The sequence below is a fragment of the Leopardus geoffroyi genome, chromosome B1 (assembly GCF_018350155.1).
Source record: "Leopardus geoffroyi isolate Oge1 chromosome B1, O.geoffroyi_Oge1_pat1.0, whole genome shotgun sequence".
NCBI lineage: Eukaryota > Metazoa > Chordata > Mammalia > Carnivora > Felidae > Leopardus > Leopardus geoffroyi.
The window spans coordinates 167983540-167998474 of NC_059327.1; the positions used below are offsets into that span (position 1 = coordinate 167983540).

A 14935-nucleotide genomic window follows, 5' to 3' on the forward strand; every position below is an offset into this window, starting at 1 on the left:
CCTAGGAAACAGTACCTTGAGTCTACCTGTCACCCCATGATTGTAGTCAGATTGTATTATTCCTAACAGAACCCTAAACAGTGTTTCTAACGGGACATTAATAAGGCCACCCAACCTTCTTTTGAGTGATTGCTGTCTTAACAACAACTTCCCTATCCGTGCTTCCATTATTCCCCATCCTGAACAAAGATCTATGATACCCAGTTCATAGCTGATTCCACTTCCTCTACCCCTCTTAGAATGATTCAGCACAAGTCCATATCCTATTACAGTCTTGTGGGAGCCCAGGACAAGCCGCCTGGAAATGTACCACAATGGTATATTAAATATTTTGAATTGAAGCTACTTGGGGAAAAATCTAGTGCAAGGATACTGAGACCCTCGTGTATCACCCCCAAAGCAGGAAACCACTCTGCCATACTCCTCCCTGTACTAAGAAATAAAAAGACACCTTTATCCCCAAAGATAGGGACTTTAAAGTAGAGAAAGCTGCAGAAATAATCCTTGTTACATTTTGACCAATCTACTACCTCAGCCCCTTAGTAAGCTCCCAAACACCTGTTTTCCTTATTCTGTAAATTCCTGACAATTTTATTGTGTTTGTCTAAAATGTATAAAAACTGCCTGACTTGGTCATTTCTTTGGGTCCCAATTTCTGTGCATGGGTAATAAAACTTTTATTTTTCCTCCTGTTATTCTTTGTCACAAAAATTGAATTCTTAAGCCAGCTAGCTGAAAGACTGTGAAGGGTAGAGGAAGAATTCTGCCCTACAGTGTCCTACAGCTTATTCCTATTGAGCCACTCCAAGGCTTCCCAAGGTATGCGCTTCGCTTTTCTGCAACATGTAACAAACTTAACTTTGATGAGCTTATTGATAAAAGGCTCTTAGCTGTGCGTGCACAGTAAACATTCAATAGCTTAGAGATGAATTCATATTGCCATTATAAGCGACAACTTAAGTAATGCTTATGTATGAGCACTGCAGCCCTACATACTAAGTTTCATAAACCCAAAGAATCTACCTCAATTCAACCTCTGAGAGTTGACAAAAAGAATAGCGGCAAGGTGATGGCCCAGGAACCGGAGAGTCCCAAGTAGGATGGGGCTGCTGCCTCACGGAATTCGTCAGGACCTCAGCACAGCTCATCCCTAGAGAACTAGAGGCACGCGCATGCGCAGCACCCTCAAGCTGCGCTGCCGTTCCTTCAGCGCCTTGGGTTACATCCGGGTCTTTGGGCTTCGCGCTACTCTAGCCGGCTGGGGTCGCTCAGGGTTGCTGGGTGTTGGTTGTTTCCGCTGTTCCAACGTCGGAAGTGCGGGTGGGTGGGCAGACAGGTGAGTCGGGGTGGGGGGGGGGGGCAAGCAGGGGAGTCGGGGCGGGGGGGGGGGGTGGACCGGGTCGGTCGTTGCTCCCCCGAGTGGGATTTGTGCCGAGACGGGGACGCGCGGCCCGGCTGATTGGGGTCCCGGGAGCGTTGAGGCGGGGCGGAGGGTGGGCTGAGGCTGTTGGTGCTCTCCGAAATTGGGCCTCCGGGAGGGGCTTCCTATCTTTGTTTCTCTGGCGGCTTGCTCCTGACACTTGTTAAAAATCAGTAACAGCCATCCTCATTTGTATTCCTTATAGTTTGCGGACAGATAGGGCCCAGCAGCCATGCAGTTGAGGTGGGTTTGCAGCCCTGGCCTTCCGGGCAGGGACCTCAGCCTTCTCTGCTGCTTCTCCCCCATCAGGGATGCGGCTTCCGCGTCCTGCACTTCAGCGACCTTTTCAGGTCAGGTTGTAGGAAACAAGCACAGAGCAGGGATTTTGTAAATTTAGATGCTAGTGTAGATTCTAGACTAACTGTGCAGCCTAAGTCGTGTGGAAGTTACCATCCAGCTCTGAAGTTCTGAGATTTGTATTCAGCTGCCCAGTCTCCAAGTTAATGCACATTCAGAATGAATCAGCACCAGAGGAAAATGAGGGAATGGAGGGGGGTGCCTTGTCATTTTTTGCGTGTTATCTGGATTTGATGTCGGAGAATTGCCCAGAGCCACAGCAGTTTGGATTGATGAGGATTGTCAAAAACTGACAAAAACACATTTTTTAATCTGCATTAATGTGGCAAAAACATTCTGATTTCCTCTGCTTGGGAGGTTTTATTTGAGACTTTTGTAATGAACTCGGAGCTGTCTGAGGAGTTTAAAACAAACAAAACTTGCCTGTACCCGATCTAAGAGACTTAAGAACTTCTTTTAATGAGCTCGATTCCTGTGGTGTTTTTTTTTTTTTTTTTTTTTTTTGAAATTTAGCCTGATTTTAATAATCAACCTGTGAGATTTCTAAAAGTGCAGATTCCCTTGGTCTCATTTCACATCTGTTGAAACACTGTGTCCAGGGAGAGGAGCCTGGGAAAGCTAGATCTTTAAGGAGCATCCTAAGTGATTCTTACATAGCACATCTGGAGCATGGATCTTTCCATCAGAAAGACCCTCTACCATTAATAGCTTTATAACTTAAGCAATAAATTTCTGAGTTGCAGTTTTCTGTATCTGAGAAAAGAGGATGATAATTTCTATCTCAGAGACTATTCAGTGATCCTAAGCCCTTTAATAATAGGGCCCATATCTTAATCATTTTTGTGACTACAGAACTTGGTGGTTGGCGTTTAATAGGCCCTCACAAGTATGTTGAACTGAGAAAAAGAGATCGTATTCCCAGAAGACAGAAAACACTTGGAAAGCTCTAATGCCCTCCCTCCGTACCTTACAGTTTTTTTTTTCCTTTTTATGAATAATGAGTATGCTGAATATTATTAGAAGTAAGTGTATCTCTTGATGGTCATACTTGTTAGAAGTAAGTATACCTCTTTATGGCCAGAAAATATTTCTGATTCTTGGTGTAACTTTGAAATTGTTTCTAGCATTAGATCATTAATGAATTTAAATACAGGCAGAGTCCATTTGTTGAAGTGAATTTATGACTTACTATGTACATTATTGTCTGTAAATGCTATTTGTCTCTTGTTACTGTGCCAGAATTCTATACCATAGTGATCATAATTTCTTGTTACTATTCCAGAATTCTGAATCATTTTGTTCTTAAGAATTTCATTCAGATTTCATATATTCACTGTATATGAGTTGTATATTCATATGAATTGTATATTGTATATTCACCTACTATTCCCATTAATTTCAGGAATTTGATTTATTATCGTATGGAAAGTGTATGGGAACTCAGGATTGCTGAAGCCATTTGTAAAAGGATTGGTGTGGGTGACAGATCCATTTAAATATGAAACGAAGAATTAAATTCTGGAAAATATGGTTATAGAACGCAGTGTAAATATTACAAATCTTGTCAATGTAAAAATAATACATTTTACAGAAATCAGGGGTTGTGAGGAAGTGTAAGAGTACAATTTTCATATCTCTCATGGTAGTAGGTCAGTCTACATTGTCTGAAGTGGAATCATAGTTTTTAAATGACTCTGATCTTTAATATTTGTGCAGTATTTTTTCTTAACCTTAGAGTACTCTCTAAGGAACTAAAATTGCTTTTTTGTTTTTAAGGAACTAAAATTGCTTTTTATGAAGAATTTCTTTTTTCTTCAGAGATCAGCAGTTTTAGTTCACTTTTTCTTTTGTTTAAATTCAGAAAGAATGAAATGTTATGCTTTTTATTAAAAATGGCATGTCTATTATGATCTCATTAAAAATTATTTCTATACATTCTTTTTTTTTTTAATTTTTTTTTCAATGTTTATTTATTTTTGGGACAGAGAGAGACAGAGCATGAACGGGGGAGGGGCAGAGAGAGAGGGAGACACAGAATCGGAAACAGGCTCCAGGCTCTGAGCCATCAGCCCAGAGCCTGACGCGGGGCTCGAACTCCCGGACCGCGAGATCGTGACCTGGCTGAAGTCGGACGCTTAACCGACTGCGCCACCCAGGCACCCCTCTATACATTCTATTTATATGTGTGCATTAAATAGACATCTGGAATGTTATATACGTAATAATAATAGTTTTTTATTTCTGAGTTAGGATTTGGGTTGATTTTTTTCTTCCTCTTGTACCTTTCTATATTGAAAGAAATTTTTAAGAAGTGCAGGCATAATTTTTATAAAAACATTTAACACAGAGAGGTTTGGTTATTATGGTATTTACAGAGAAAGTTCTGGATTTTAGTAAGTAACCTAAAGGTTGCTGAGTAATCATTATTAACATTAACTTGCCTTTAAAAAACGAGAACTGCTTTGTTTGCCTTTAGGTTTGTTTCATGTTGCTTTATATAATATCTGTCAGGACAGTGTGCTATGCTATCTTACAAAGACTTAAATTTGCCTTGATATGAATTCTTTGTCATTTAGTATCTATGTGACCTCAGTTAAATTGTGTGAGCCCTTCTTCTCATCTAAAACTGGGTGTTGTAAATATTTACTTTAGAAGATTGTTGTATGCATTTAAATTACCTAGCCCACTGCCCAGAACCAATGTCTGTTCAAAAGAGAGCAGCTATTATTGCTATTTTAAAAGTACATATTGTATTTATATATATATATATATGCATGTCTTTCTTAAGTAATGTTCTTAAAGTCATTAGTATATTACATTTCTGTTTGAATATCTGCAAATTACTTAAAGTGTTCTACAATGGAATTTTCTCAGGTTAGAACTACTTGTCCTGGAAACTGTTCATCACCATAATGAGGCTCGTAATTCTTGATAACTATGACTTGGCTAGTGAATGGGCAGCCAAATACATCTGTAATCGCATCATTCAGTTCAAACCTGGACAGGACAGATATTTTACACTGGGTTTACCAACAGGTAATACACCATTTTTTCCATTTTAGATACTGAAGGTCATGGGATTGAAGGGTTTCCTTTAGTAAAATATGTTTCCCCTTTATTTCTTGCCATATCACTGATTGAACATGTTAGTGTATACAGCCAGAAATGTGTATATCTATCTAGTATCTGTGTTTCATTATTGTTTCTTGTATGAAAATTGTATATCACTTACCACTCTAAAATGCAAAAGGAAATTTCTTGTATTAAAATTATACATCACTTGCATCTCCAAAATGCAAAAGGAAATATCCTAACTTAAGTGATGGTCATAGTATTTTTTGTACCTTTTTCTAGTAGTCTTTTGTTTTTAGGGATTTTTTTTTTTTTTTTTTAATTCTCAAGTTAGTTAACATACGTACATACATGTAGTCTTGGCTTCAGGTAGTGATTGATCTCTTAAATATGACACCCAGTACTCATCGTGAAGAGTGTCCTCCTTAATGCCCGTTACCCATCAACCCTCAGTTTGTTCTCTGTTTTCAAGGGTCTCTTATGGTTTGCTTCCCTCTCTGTTTTTATCTTATTTTCCCTTCCGTTCCCCTATGTTCATCTCTGAAGTTTCTCAAATTTCACATATGAGTGAAAACATATTAGTCTTTCTCTGACTGACTTATTTCATTTAGCATAATACCCTCCTGACCCATTCACACTGTTGCATGTGGCAAGATTTCATTTGTTTTCATCGCCAAGTAGTATTCCATTCATCAGTTGATGGATATTTGTCCATCAGTGTATCCATTCATCAGTTGATGGATATTTGTCCATCAGTGTATCCATTCATCAGTTGATGGATATTTGGGCTCTTTCCATAATTTGGCTGTAGTTGATAGCACCGCTATAAACATGGAGGAGTATATGCCCCTTCAAGTCAGCATTTTTGTATCCTTTGGATAAATTCCTAGTAGTGCAATTGCTGGGTCTTAGGGTAGTTCTAGTTTTAATTTTTTAAGGAACCTCTACACTATTTTCCACTGTGGTTGCACCAGTTTGCGTTCCCACCAACAACAGTGCGAGAGGGTTCCCCTTTCTGCACTTCCTTGCCAACATCTGTTGTTTCCTGCGTTGTTAATTTTAGACATTCTGACAGGTATGAAATGATTTCTCACTGTGGTTTTGATTTGTATTTCCCTGATGATAAGTAATGTTGAGCATCTTTTCATGTGTCTGTTTGCCATCTGGATGTCTTTAGCAAAGTGTCAACTCATGTCTTCTGCCCATTTCTTGACTGGATTATTTGTTTTTTTGGGTGTTGAGTTTGGTAAGTTCTTTATAGATTTTGGATACTAATCCATTATGCGATATGTCATTTGCAAATGTCTTCTCCCTCTCTGTCAGTTGCCTTTTGGTTTTGCTGATTGTTTCCTTTGTTGTGCAGAAGCTTTTTGTCTTAATGAGGTCCCAATAGTTCATTTTTTCTTGTATTCCCCTTGTGTCTGGAGACATGTCTAGTAAGAAGTTGCTGTGGCCGATGTTGAATGAGGTTTTTGCCTGTTTTCTCCTCTAGGAGTTTGATGGTTTCCTGTCTCACAGGTCTATCATCCATTTTGATTTATTTTTGTGTATGGTGTAAGAAAGTGGTCCAGCTTCATTCTTCTGCATGTCGCTGTCTAGTTCTCCCAGCACCTTTTGCTAAAGAGATTGTTTTTTTCCATTGGATACTCTTTCCTGCTTTGTCAAAAATTAGTTGGCCGTATATTTGTGGGTCCATTTCTGGTCTCTCTATTCTATTCCATTTATCTGTGTCTGTGTTTGTGCCAGCACCATACTGTCTTAATGATTACAGCTTTGTAATACAGGTTAAAGTCTGGGATTGTGATGCTTCCTGCTTTGGTTTTCTTTTTCAAAATTACTTTGGCTATTCAGGGTCTTTTGTAGTTCCATACAAATTTTAGGATTGTTTGTTGTAGCTCTGTGAAGAATGCTGTTTTTACTTTGATAGGGATTGCATTGAATGTGTAGATTGCTTTGGGTAGTTTTGACATTTTAACAATATTCTTGTGATCCAGGAGCATGGAATGTTTTTCCATTTCTTTGTGTCCTTTTCAGTTTCTTTTATAAGCTTTCTATAGTTTTCAATGTACAGATCTTTTACCACTTTGGTTAGGTTTATTCCTAGGTATTGTATGGTTTTTGAGGGATATTGCTTTTCCTATTCATGTAATTAGTAGAATTAGTCTTTTCAATAATCATTAAGCGGTACCAAAAGTATGTACTATTGTCTCTTCATTTCATCTTCTCTGCTTCATATACTCTTACTATCTTATTAGCCCTTTACTATTTCTGTGTGTATTTTCTTTTTATTATAGAAGTATTAAGAGTGAAAAATTGAAGACTGATATGTGTTTTCATGACAATAAACATTAAGTATTAATTTCATGTTTTATTGTATTTAGTTCACTATTAAGGTTTTTCTTAAAAATTAACCAAGTAGTGTTATTGATCTCATGACCTCACTTAATTTGATATTGTTGACTTCCACAGCAAAGGGTATTGGACCTGGAATCAGAGCTGCTACTTTCTTGGTGACTGCAAGGCATATATTCCTCACCCCTGATCTTTGGTTTCCTTACCTTTAAGAAAGATGAGGCTATTAATAGCTGATAATGCTGTTTGAGGCACAGATAAGGTGGTGCTCGTTCCACTCCTTTGTGTACTTTAATACTATGTGAATGTAAGGTTCCCATAAGTGTGTCTTATTTAAAACAGTATTTTTTTCCTTCTGCTCCTTCCCCCTTATGTGCTAACTACATAAAAGCTACAATCATAATTTTTTCCATTTGTATAATTTTCATGAAAGGTATTGTTTAGCTCATTCATTTGTTATTTTGCTTTTTGTCTTTGGTCCAGGCAAAGGAGGGTTTGTAAAAATTGTACACACCAGACTGGCCCCCTCAGCACCCACATTTTTTTTTTTTAATTTTTTTTTTTTTTCAATGTTTATTTATTTTTGGGACAGAGAGAGACAGAGCATGACCGGGGGAGGGGCAGAGAGAGAGGGAGACACAGAATCGGAAACAGGCTCCAGGCTCTGAGCCGTCAGCCCAGAGCCTGACGCGGGGCTCGAACTCACGGACCGCGAGATCGTGACCTGGTTGAAGTCGGACGCTTAACCGACTGCGCCACCCAGGCGCCCCAGCACCCACTTTTTTGATACATGAGCCCCAGTGGTTGAATATGGCCTCTGTATCTGTTTGCTTACTGCAAACCAGGGCTACACTCAGGCTAGTTGCTTTGATTATTCTGTTTTAAATACGATGTATAACTAAACAGTAATTTTAGCTTGGGGGCAGGAAATCTTCAAAGTCATAAATGCAAGCAGTCCTAAACATGCTTTTTTGTGTTTAGATCTACAACTTTTGCTTTAGTTTTAGATAGTCTAACTGCCTAGTAGTGCACTTGCCAAGGAGTATTTTGGAAAACCTTTGTGGATGTTTTTCACTTTCCTCCTTCATTGACCATTGTCAATGTTAATCATGCTCTCTTCTCCTCCTTGCTTTTGAAGTTTGAATATACATTTCTTTTTTTCTTTTCTTTTTTTTTTTTTTTTGAAAGAGAGGGTATGAGTGGGGTAGGGGCAGAGAAAGACTGGAGAGAGAGAATCCAAAGCAGGCTCTGCATTGTTAGAATAGACACTGATGCAGGGCTCAAACTCACAAATCATGAGATCGTGACCCGAGCTGAAGTCAGACGCTTGACCAGCTGAGCCCCCCGGGCGCCCCTGAGTATACATTTCTGTAATTGCAGACAGCATGCTGTATTGTAATTCTCCCTCCACAAAGCACAGTTTCTGGGGAATATCAACTTGGTATTTATTGATGTGATCTTAACAAGCTTCACATGTAAGGGCCTGCATGCTTCCTGCCTCTCAAACTTATTCCCTGATTCTCTTACTCTGAATCATGATAGGATAATTAGACTGCTTATAGTTCAAAGAATAGACCTGAACTTGCTGGCTTTACTTTCACTCATGTTGCTAGTATATTAAGTAATGAAAAATGTGAGCCTTGGAACCAGACAGAATCTCTTGAACCTCTGGCTTCACTTCCGTGTGATATTTGGCAAATTCCTTAATCTTTTTGACCCAATTCTTCAGTCCTCAAAATGGGAAAGATCATGCCAATTTCCCAAGGTTGTGTGATTTACATGAGCTGATGTGTAAAAATACCAGTATAGCTAAGGGGTGTTTGGGTGGCTTAGTTAAACGTTCAACTTAGGCTCAAGTCATGATCTCATGGTTAGTGAGTTTGAGCCCCACGTCAGGCTCTTTGCTGACAGCTCAGAACCTGGAGCTTGCTTCAGATTCTGTATCTTTCTCTCTCTCTGCCCTTCTCCCACTTATGCTCTGTGCCCCTCTCTCAAAAAATGAATAAACACTACAAGAAAATTAAAAAAAAAATACTAGTATAGCTATCATAAGGTAAGCATACAAATGTTATCTCTCAACCTCCTCCCTCTTTTTTCTGTTCTCAATTACAACTCAACCCTATCTTTGACTATTGGAATTCTACCCCTTCTTCAAGACTGATGAAATGTCATCTTGTTTAATCCTTCCTCTAACAAACAAAACTGTAATCTTTTCTTCTTTGATTTACAACAGTTCAGCAAACTTCTTATAGGTTATTTACAACATTTTTATTTGTTATGGTTATTTGTATTTGCCTAATCTTATCTTGTGAGTTTTTTTTAGGATAGAAACAGTTTTAATCTTTGTTTTATCTGAATCATAGTAAACACTTGATAATAATTATGTTAGTAAATTTTGCAAAGTGGACACTAAAATGAAGTTTCTTTAACCAGTTCACTATGTACCATATATTTCATTATTTTTTTCTTCAGCCACTTTGATTAAAAACTAGAAAGTGAACGTGTTATTTTTTTGTCATCACCATTGTGACTTTTTTTTTTAGTTTTTTTTAACGTTTATTTATTATTGAGAGACAGAGACAGAGAGTGAGCAGGGGAGGAGCAGAGAGAGAGGGAGACACAGAATCTGAAGCAGGTTCCAGGCTCTGAGCTCTCAGCACAGAGCCCAACACCGTACTCCAACTCACAAACCACAACGAGATCATGACCTGAGCCGAAGTCGGAGGCTTAACTGACTGAGCCACCCAGGCACTCCTCTTTTTTTTTTTTTTTATTAAAAAATTTTTTAATGTTTATTTTTGAGAGAGAGGAAGAGTTGAGTGAGAGAGGGACAGAGAGAGAGAGGGAGACACAGAATCCGAAGCAGGCTCCAGGCTCTGAGCTGTCAGCACAGAGCCCCACGTGGGGCTCAAATGGAAAACCCTGAGATCATGACCTAAACAGAAGTCGGACACTCAACCGACTGAGCCATCCAGGTGCCCCAACTTCTTACTTTTTTTATTCATATATTCTTAAATTAAGGAAGGAATCCTATAATTATTCTCCTGACACCGAAACAAACACAGATTTGTTTATGCTTCTAGAAAGGAAGAAAAAAAAAGCAATTTATCCATCCGTTAGAGAAGTTTTATATTAGAGGGCCATAGTTCTTAGAGATGGAATTATAAAATTTGACCATTAAATTATTAATTAGAGTTGAAAACAGTATGTTTTCTTTAGTTTTAAGAAATTCTTTTAGACTTCTGTTCTCTGAACCTATATGATGTATTATTGGCAGCCACTTGTATTATTCTTTCATCTCAAGTGAAAGGCAGTCTTTTTACTACTCTATAATTCGCTTTGTATTTTTTTTTGTTGAAGACTGATTACTTCTGTCATATTCTGTCTGCCACTTTAGCAGAAATTTTGTGTGCATGCTGGCTTTTGTTTTGTTTTGTTTTTTGTATAATTTGTTTTATGATGATGAATAGATTAGGAATTAATCAATACTCCAGCTAGGATTGGGAGGGCCAGGTCACTTGTTAAGGATGCAGTCAATCTACCCTTCCAATTTGTAATTAAAATGAAAAAATACAGCAATTTTAAAAACAGAGGCTGTCTTCAAGTGGCTTAATTTATTTTTCTTTATTGTCCATGTCATGTAGCACTATCAAACTGATTTCAATTTTATAAAACCTGTAAAAGAATCACATTTATAAAACAATAAAATCAAGACTCAGATGAAGTATCCAAAGCCACGATCCCATTTCCCAGAAGTCATTTTACTTTATACATTTTAGCTAATACATGCTGAAGATAACACAAAATAAGACACAGAACCTCCAGTTAAAATCATAAAGGCTAAGGTTCCTCAATGAGTCCTTGCCAAGTTCTGAGTCTATTTTGAAAGTGGAGGCAATACTTAAATTTAGCTCTGGTTTCCCTTTTGATTTCATTAAATGGTCAACTTGACCTATTTGTATATCATTCATGCTACAAATCCTTCTCTAAAAAAGCTTTTTCTCAAAAGGTGGGGTGTTTATTTTTCTTTTAATTCACATATGCTTCCTAGAAGTTTCTAATCTTGGAGTATCCATTATTTCCAAATATTCAACAACTCTAGAATCATTTTCCAAACTATAATTTCTTTTGACAGATTTCTAGTTTTCTTTAGCAAATTCTACTTTACTAAGCCTTAAGGTACTTTGCAAATGTGTGTATAATTCAAAAAATATTTGTTAATTGAATATGTATTTAAATGAATAATGGTCTCCCTAGTAAATTAGAAATAGAGAATATCATTAACAGAATAAAGTTAATATAAATATTTTAAAAATATATTTTTCATGTTAAGTTAGAAAATGGAATCTTTTTCTGTTTTAGGCAGTACACCATTAGGATGTTATAAAAAACTAATAGAATATCACAAGAATGGAGACCTTTCTTTTAAATATGTGAAGACCTTTAACATGGATGAATATGTAGGTAAGCTGTGTTGTTTGAATATATTATTTGAATATGTTAAATAAAAAGAATATAGTTTGAGAATTAATACATTATTTGAATTTATGTTTTGAATGTAATATGACTATTTCTAGAAGATAACATACTGCCTTTTGGTGAGGTTGGGGGTTTATATTAAAAACATCTGTATTTTTGGAGGAGGCTCCTGGGTGGCCCATTCGGTTAAGCATCCAGCTTTGGCTCGGGTCATGATCTCACGGTTCGTGAGTATGAGCCTGAAGTCAGGCTCTGTGCTGACAGCTCAGAGCCTGGAACCTGCTTCTGATTCTATGTCTCCCTCTCTCTTGGCCCCTCCCTTGCTTGCGCTCAGTCAGTCTCTCTCTCAAAAATAAATAAAAACATTTAAAAAATCTGTATTTTTGTGATGCCAGCATGATATAGCAGAAGGAATATGGGACTAGCAATCAGAAGATCTGTATTCATCTTGGGCTCTGCCACTCATCAGCCATGCAGCTTTGAGCCAGTCCCTTCACAGTTCTTACTCTTTTTTTTTTCTTTTTCATATTTTATTATTTATTTATGAGAGAGAGTACAAGCAGGGGAGGTGCAGAGAGAGGGGGACAGAGGATCCAAAGCGGACTCCGTGCTGACAGCAGAGATCCCAGTGCAGGGGATCTCTGAAACTCATGAGAAACTCATGAACCATGAGATCATGACCTGAGCTGAAGTCGGATGCTTAACCCACTGAGCCACCTAGGGTTGCCTCCCCCCGCCCCTCTTTGTTTTTTCCTTAAGGCAGAGTTAAAACTGGTTTTGTGGAGATGGATTGAGTACCATGTATGTAAGTAATTAGTAAAATAAAGATTTTTCAGATATAAGTGTATTTATATTCATGGCTGTGAAGATTTTATGATTCATTGTTAACTTAACAGGGAACACAAGAATACATTTTTAATGGTAGCCCAAGTGATAGTCAAAGAACTATTAGGATTCAGTATACTTTGCATGCATGCAGGAAGAATAGATTAGAAACATAGACCAACATTTCAGAGGTATGGCAGATTAATTTCTGTGGATCTTAACACAAATCAGTTCCATTGGTAAAATTTTCTGTGTTTGAGAAGTGAAGTACGGTGATTAAATGCATGTGAACTAGACTTCTGTGTTTGAATTCCAGCCTCTCTGTGAGCTGTGTGGCCTTGGGAAAGTTTACTTAATTTTTCTGTGCTTTTGATGTTCATCTATAAAATAGGAATGATAACAGTATTTCCATAGATGTTGTACAAATTATTTGAACTGATACATACATGTAAGGTGGTTAATACAATGTCTGGAATATAATGAGCATATATTCCACATAAAAATGCCTTTAAATTGAATATGGTTGTAGAAAAGTTATATATTTTAAATAGCATCTGTGGCTTAATCAGAAAAGCAAACTTTGGATTTATTCCTAGAAATACTTACATTTTTATATATTAACTTTTAATTTAGGACTTCCCAGAAATCATCCTGAAAGCTACCATTCTTATATGTGGAATAACTTTTTTAAGCATATTGATATAGATCCTAATAATGCTCATATCCTTGATGGGAATGCTGCAGATTTACAAGCAGAATGTGATGCTTTTGAAAAAAAAATAAAAGAAGCTGGAGGAATTGACCTTTTTGTTGGAGGTATGTAAAACATTTTGTCATTACTCTTACCTTTGTGTGATGCGGGGAACACCTGTAACTGTCTATAATATCCGTACTGATTTTTATTTTTTATTTTCATCAACAGTAATCTTAAGGTTCTAAGTTAGAATTGTTTAAATTATGTCTTGAGAAATAAGTCCCAATGCCTGCTAAACTTTTCTATTATCTGTTTAGAATTCACAATTAATCACATCTTACAAAATGCATGCTGTTTCTTTAACTAAATACTATTCTTACCTTTTACAATTTCTTTACAATTCCAGCCCAGCTTTCTTACCAAATTACAGGGTTGAGTCTCTAAAAGTTTGCATGTGGAACAGATAGATTTTAGCATTTCTGTACTGATCACTTAAATGGCTTCATCTCACTTAAAAAGTCAGTTAAGAATGATATAAGACTTTATCATCACCTTTTAGTTAATATGAACTAAGCTGTATAATTATCTTTATAAACTCCAAATAAATAAATGTTTAATTGGCTAAACTCCACTTAAAATATATATATATGTATGTATACATATATGTGTATATACATATATATACACACAAACATACATATATAATATATACACATGTGCATGCGTGCACATGTGTGTGCATGACGTACCATTGAAAATAGGAGGAATGTTTTTTCTTTAATGTTTATTTATTTTGAGAGAGAGAAAGTGTGCCCACTCGCGTGCATGCGAGTAGGGAAGGGAGAGGGGCAGAGAGAGGGTGAGCAAGAATTCCAAGTGGTGGAGCCTGATGTGGGCCTGGATCTCATGACTGCAAGATAATGACCTGAGCCAAGCCAATATCAAGTGTTGGACGCTCAGCCAACTGAGCCACCAAGGTGCTCCAGAAGTGTCTTTCTTTGTAATGACAACATGGTTTTCTGTAATTATTATGAAGCCTCTGGGACAGCTAATTAATTACCATAAGAATAACATCAACTAAACTGGAGCTAAAATTGATTTTTGCCAGAGTTTTTATTATGCAATTAAACATGCCAAAGCTCTAAGCTAACATTAAGTTCTCTGGATATGTCTTATATTTAATTTACTAGAAGATTGCTTAAAAGTACATGAATTAGATCTTTAGTAGAGCTGTACATTGATGTTAATTTATTGTTGAGGTGGCCAAGTATGGTTGAGGTGGTTGATTGCCCTTGGGGAAAATTTGGGTATTACAGTCAGGCATAAATTTGCATTCTGTTTTGGCCACTTATTATCTATATGACTTTGAGAAATTTATTGAAGTTCAGTATAATTAAGTCATTTGTAAAACAGGAATTAATATTAACCATTCCAAAACTTGTGAGAACTAACTATGTTATAACATGCAAAACGTCTTGCATAGTGGTTGGTACATCAGTCTTCTCTTTCTGAACTGTAGATGCTGAAATAATTGTTCTGTAGTTTTTTGAATTTCCTGCTTTTTTACTGGGTTACTTCTAAGTGTATTGAGTGAGATTGAAATTTTCTCTTTGAGGAAATTTTTATCTCCACATAGCAGAGCTGGTATCATTTACTTTCTTTTATAGATGGGATGGTTGTTCTCTGAGCAAGAATCCAAGCTAGGCTGTTTTGCTTTTCAAAATTGAAAGTTATCT

The 14935-nt window shown here is 37.0% G+C and overlaps 1 protein-coding gene across 2 annotated transcripts in view; it reads left to right on the forward strand.

The window, feature by feature from the left end:
* Window positions 1-1160: 1160 nt before the first annotated feature.
* The window catches only part of GNPDA2 (glucosamine-6-phosphate deaminase 2), a 30961-nt gene continuing 17186 nt past the window's right edge, over window positions 1161-14935 (forward strand). The window contains exons 1-4 of one of the 2 annotated variants that reach the window (XM_045474194.1): window positions 1161-1336; window positions 4652-4813; window positions 11564-11665; window positions 13139-13321. In XM_045474194.1, coding sequence (XP_045330150.1) covers window positions 4690-4813; window positions 11564-11665; window positions 13139-13321 — 409 coding nt within the window. In that variant the 5' untranslated portion in view covers window positions 1161-1336; window positions 4652-4689. The remainder of the gene's footprint in view (window positions 1337-4651; window positions 4814-11563; window positions 11666-13138; window positions 13322-14935) is intronic. The other variant, XM_045474195.1, reaches the window with a different exon arrangement.